Source organism: Lipotes vexillifer, unplaced genomic scaffold (genome assembly GCF_000442215.2).
Source record: "Lipotes vexillifer unplaced genomic scaffold, Lipotes_vexillifer_v1.1 scaffold504, whole genome shotgun sequence".
In the NCBI taxonomy this organism is placed as follows: Eukaryota; Metazoa; Chordata; class Mammalia; order Artiodactyla; family Lipotidae; genus Lipotes; species Lipotes vexillifer.
Window position 1 is genome coordinate 190,920 of NW_006785225.1, and position 6,000 is coordinate 196,919.

Sequence of the window (6,000 nt, forward strand, 5' to 3'; positions counted from 1 at the left end):
TCACACCCACTGACAAGATTATTGTAGAGATTAGACATGCTGGGTGTAGAACCCTCAGACCTGTGCCTGGTATTCAGTAGACTACACAATGGCAATGGTTGGCATGATTCTTTTTTTTTTTTGGGGGGGGTTTTTTTTTTTTTTTTTTTGAAAATAACACCCAGGAGCTACTTTGGTATTTAAAGTTAATATTCAAATCACTCAAAGTCCTGGTTCTCCCTAAGTTTTTAAGTTCAATTTAGAAATAAGTTCTATTTATAAATCTTTCCAATTTCCACAAAAAATGTTTAAGGAGACTTTTATAATTTAATTAAATTCCTTTAAATATTTTTAACTATATGGATAAATCCAGCATACTCAATTTCCTTTTTAAAGTAAGTCAGTGGCTGGCAAACCGAACAACTTTTCCAAGTACTTAAGTAATTCTTAGAAATCTAATAAAGTTTATCAATATGATGGTTAAGTTCTTCTAAATGTTCTGATGTTGTTTATAGACTACACGTCTTTTGTGCTTTTCAGCTTAAAATCAGAATTAATTGTTCAGTACTCTAATAAGCCAAATTCTCCAAATCCTTCTGGATAACTCTTGTGTCCCACCTCACATCCTTTGCACTAGTCACTGCTGCGGCCCCTAGTTTTGCACAGACGAGGCCTGACAGCATCTCCCATCCTCAGTCTCTCTTTCTTTTCACCCTTGTCTTGCTTCCCTGCATCGGCAGGCGGACTCCCAACCACTGCGCCACCAGGGAAGCCCTGGCATGATTCTTAATGGAAGCAATCTTTGAATTGGATGATTGAGAGCCAGTCAAATTTCTTAGGCTGACATTGGGAATAGAGGGAAAATCCTGAGCAAAAGCATAGTGTGAGGAGTGAAAGGAGCAAACATCTCGGGCCCATGGTGTAAAGGGAATGGGGTGAAGCGTGGGGCCAGGGCTGGGGGCTAGAGTGTCTAGAGTGTCAGCATTGTGGGGCAGGGGCTGAAGGAGGCCCCACTTGTGTGCATCCCTCCACTGCTGGGTCCCACGTAGGGATGTCAAAGCAGGACTCTACGTACTCTCTGGGGCAGAGGGCAGCTTGGGGTCTTTTCTCAATCTGCCTCGTAAGATGATGCTCCTCCTGCAGGGCTGCAGGAGGGCTCTGCCCCCCAACTCCTTCTCTTTCTAAACTATGGCTCACATGTACTATGTTGAGCCCACTCGCTAGAATCCTTGATCTGACCCAAACATCCCCAGGACACCAGACTCCCCCAGCCCCAGTTAGTTTCCCTCCAGCTAGTCTCCCACAACACTTCCTGTTACATTTCCCCTTCACTGTCAAGAACCCAGAGGGCTCCCTCCCACCTAATGCTTGGAATCTCCAAATAATCCCTGGCACTACAGAGCTCCCAGCAACAAACACCAGGCCTGGCCCAGCCTCATCAACCTCTGCTGTTATTCCCAAACAATCTCCTGTTTATTCTGGAGCACAGTGAGCAATATCCCCTTCTCTGAGCTTCCTCCTCCTCAAAGTCCACCTCCTGAAGGAAGTCCTCTATTCAAGTCCACAGAAACTACTGAGCCTGAAAGAGGGCTGCATGGATAGAGCCCCTGGGAAACAAGCACACCAGACAGTGTGGTATACACGAGAAACCACTGTAAGGGGGCAGGGTGCCTATTAGAAAGGCACCAAGTGCCATGGGACTTACTGTCAGGTGAGGAATGCACACCTCCAAACCTTGCTGAGTTCAAAGTGGGCAGTCCCTTATTTGCACAAGAAGCTAGATGGAAACACCTCCCTGAGGCTCTCAGACAGGGCCTTGCTTACTCAGAATGCCTTCATAAAGGCAAATGACCATCACACAGTAGAAGACAGATGGGGGCAGGGCCCAGTCCTAAGAGGGGGGGCCAATCCACGACCTGACCTGCGCCCCATGGCCCATGTTCCAGACTGCCCAGGCCTGTGCTGGCATGTGCCTGCCAACAGGGGTTCGTTCTGTGGCCATTTCCTATTCCTAGTCCTTCCTCCCGGGCAATCTCAAGTTTCATGGGGATGGGGAACAGGCCTTCATGTGTCTCTGCATCGTCCCCAGTGCACTTAAGGGTAGTCAATTACAAGCAAAAGAGAAAGATGCCTGGTCTCCAGCTCAGACAGCCTGATCTAATGCCTTATCTAATGATAAGGCATCCTTACCCCAGACAAACTCCTCCCAATCCAGAGCTCTCTGCAGATGGTGGTGGAATCTCCTCTTGGGGTCTGCCAAGCTCCTGGTAACAGACAGTGCCATCAGTGCTGGCCAGGGATTTGAATCTGGGACTGTGAACTGATGTTTTCAGCTTCAGATGAAGGGCAGTGGGGGCCAAAGGTTGGGCAGTGCCCCCACACACACTGGGAGCCCCAGACCCATGCCACGTGATTCCAGCAGAGCAGGAAGCAGAGTCTCAGGACCCAGTCTGTGGCCACAATAGGAGCAGGAAGCCTGAGTTCATTCCCCACCCTACTTGTCATTCTCTCACCCTCAGATAATCAATAGCCAGTTAGCAAGACTCTGCAAGCTCCCATTAGATAAACTGCCTGATCAACAACTGCCAGAATCAGGAACTCTTGGGCAAACCTACAGACTTTTGGAAAGAATCTTTCCTTTGTCAGCAACTCTTGGGAAACCTTCCTACCTCCTGTAGCTAAGTTACACCACACAGAGCTCCAAGGGCAAGCCAGGCAGGGCCCTGGCACAACAATGCCTCTGTGAGGTGGATTCTGGCTCTTCTGACCTGTGATGAAACCCAGCCCAAAGGGTGAGCAGGGCGGTGTCTGCTGTGACCACTGCATCACAGCCTGGGCTTCCCAGCCAGTTGGCATTTGTTTTGTTGAATCCATTTGGAGCACAGAAGAAAACATGAAAAACTTTAGGGGAGAACTGGAGAATGTCCCAGTTTCTCCTTCACCTGTGGTCAGCACAGAGCTGGCTGGACGAAGGTGGCTTCCCTCCCTTCCTCTCACCACCCTGAGGCACGTGATGTGGGGACCCCCTAGGGAAGGCCAGCCCCCATGCTCACAGGAGGGAAATCCTTGACTGACCCCACGACCATGTTCTGAAGCTGACAGGGAAGATGACCGAGCACAGGACCACAAGCACTGCAGGCATTTTGCCTTCATGAGGCTTTGGGGCAACTCCTGTAGGAAATGCTGCTCTGGGCCCATTGGTTGAGACCAGGGAGGGCCCAGTCCAACATTCCTGGGAGGAAAGCTGGGCTGCAGAAGGGAGCTTTTCCCAGAGCTCCCTCCCCTCTTCATGGGTTGTTCAGGAGGCATGGATAGCAGTGCAGGCCTGAGAGGAACACTGTGGGGAGCACTCTGCAGGGGCCACTTGGGGAGGGGCCCTCACTGCCTTGGCAGAATCCTGTCATCCTGCAAAGCTTACCTCACCTCCCACATAAAGCCATCACACATTCTTTTCTTCACAACCTCCCCAAGAACATTCTATCCAGCTTGGTGTGCTCACCATTTCCTGTGGTGAGCCTTGTCTCCTACCCGGTCAGCATCCTGTCTGAGGACCAACCAGTTCTTACTCTTTCTGCACCTCCCTTCAGCTCCCAGCAGTGCTGAAACCTAACAGGTCTTTTCAGGCATCAGGACTATCAATGGATCCAAAGACACAAACTGATGGCCTGCTGATTGAATTAGGGCCAGAAGTAAGCATTTGCTGGGTTAAGCACATGGTACTGCTTAAATATGTAAATTATATTTTAACACTTTAAGATCAGATTTTCTGGCTTCTCTTTAAAAAACTAGAATGTCTGGGTGCATGGAGTCCACCCTGTTCTGTGGCAAAACTGGGCTGAGATGAGAAGCAGCAGTTCCTTTAGACAGGGCATGGTCACTAGCTTGCCCTAGTCCTCTGGACCAGATGCTATGGATGCCCTGTCCTGCTTCCTCTCAGCCCACCTCTGGGCTCGCCTGCAGCTGCAGTGCTCATGTGCGTGCTGACAGCTTCCCATGGCCAGTGCCTGTATCTCTCTGCTTCTTTGCCTGAGGACTTTCTCCACTACTAGTTGGCATTCAGAACAGCCCAGAAGTGCCAGGCATTTAAAGCCCCTGCAAAGAAATTCTCGACTCATACAAGAGTCAGTGGATTAAAATCCACCCTCTTTCCTGCCCCTCAGTGGTACAATTCTGAGCACATTCCACATGATTATTCACAGGGTCCTCAGTCTGCTCCCAAGTCCTTGTCTTAGGGCTCACTTTTGCGGAAATCCAAGCTAAGATACCCTACTAGTCTCACTTTACCATTTTTACATCATCTGTCTGGCCCCACGAACATGGCCCTGAGAGCACATGCCCCTGATTAAGGGCTGTAGGATAGGAGCCCCCACCCACCCAGGGGCCTCCCAACATCCCCGAGACAGAAGACTCACCTCCCCCGAGTAACTGTACTTGCCCCTGAGGATCTGCCGGTACAGCCGGGTGCGGTTGTCATCCTCAAAGGGCATGGTGCCACTGAGCAGGATGTAGGCGATGACGCCCAGCGCCCACATGTCGACTGAGTTGGTGTAGGGCTTGCGGACCAGGACCTCAGGGGCAATGTACTCGGGCGTGCCACAGGTGGTCTTCATCAGGCAGTCGTCACCCTTCTTGCGGGCACTGGCCAGGCCAAAGTCGGTGATGATGATCTTGGAGTCAGTGCCTGGGTGGTAGTAGAGCAGATTCTCAGGCTTGAGGTCTCGGTGTGTGATGCCCAGTGCATGCAGATACCGGACGCCATCCAGTACCATCTGCAGCACTCGAGTGGCGTCACGCTCAGTGAAAGAACCCTTGGCGATGATGCGGTCAAAGAGCTCTCCACCAGTGGCCAGCTCCATCACCATGTACACGCGCTCCTGTGTCTCAAACACCTCCACCAGCTGGATGATGTTGGCGTGACGCACCCGGCGCAGCACACGCAGCTCCGACTCACACACCTCCCGCCCCTCCCGGTACTTGGTCTCAATCATCTTAATGGCATATGGCTGCCGGGTTGCCCGGTGCTCCACACGCACCACTCGGCTGAAGCTGCCTCGGCCAATCAGGGCTTTGATGTCGTACTTGGCTGTCACACGTGGGTCGAACTTGGCCCTGTACTTAGCCACCCTGGCCCTGCGTGGTGGCTCTGAGGGAGGCTCTGTGTGGCCGGTAGTGGGGGCACCAGGGCAGGGGTTTGCACCCTGACTGGCTTCTGGGAACCCAGCTTTCAGAGGGCCAACACTGTCCACCTCTGTAATGAAGTGCTTGTACACATCGCTCTTAGTGCCACTGAAGGGCTCCACCTTCTTGACCAGATCCAGCTGGACATCCTTGGGCGGCTCGGGAAGGACCTTGCTTGTCCCACAGCCCATCACGGACACGGGGGCATCCTCTCTAGCGAGGCTGGCAGAACCTGCTCTGCAGGCAGTGCCCCGTCTACACCTACACAGACAGAAGAAAGGAACTCAGCATAGCCAGGGACACTTCTGGAGGGACCCCAGCCATCCTCCTTACCCCCTCCCCCCTGGCCCTGGATAAACCCAGACTGAAGACCTGACTCTGGTATGGTTCCCTGGAAGGGAGAATGGCTTTGGCCCCTGAGTGCTTGGAGCCCAGATGCCATGAAGGATCCACATGAAAGACTGGGTCTGAGTTCTGTGGTCTTGATGTACATCTCCCTGGGTATAATTTTCATGCTGCTCTTCAACTCTGAAGAGGGGCAGGAACATGCACCAGGCTCAGCTGTCACTGCCTCCACCCTCCTCCCTACTCTCCCTGGGTCCCTTATCATAGTTGAAGTCCTATGTTTTTTAAAGGTTAAAATTATTCCTCTTATTACTCTGACTCATCTTTTCTGAAACGGGGGCGTGGAGTGTTGGAGGCCTGTTCTCCAACACTATCACCCACCAGGGTGTAGAAAGCCACTTCCCCAAGGCCTCCTCCCTCATGGATACCTTCCTAGCCCTCTAGGCCTCCTGCAGGGGTTGATCCCCCACTGCAACAACTCACCCCCCCCCCCCCCCC

The 6,000-nt window shown here is 52.0% G+C and overlaps 1 protein-coding gene across 1 annotated transcript in view; it reads right to left on the reverse strand.

The window, feature by feature from the left end:
• The window catches only part of PSKH1 (protein serine kinase H1), a 37,962-nt gene that overhangs the window by 19,395 nt on the left and 12,567 nt on the right, over positions 1-6,000 (reverse strand). Inside the window, exon 2 of the mRNA XM_007457261.1 lies at positions 4,392-5,418. Coding sequence (XP_007457323.1) covers positions 4,392-5,348 — 957 coding nt within the window. The 5' untranslated portion in view covers positions 5,349-5,418. The remainder of the gene's footprint in view (positions 1-4,391; positions 5,419-6,000) is intronic.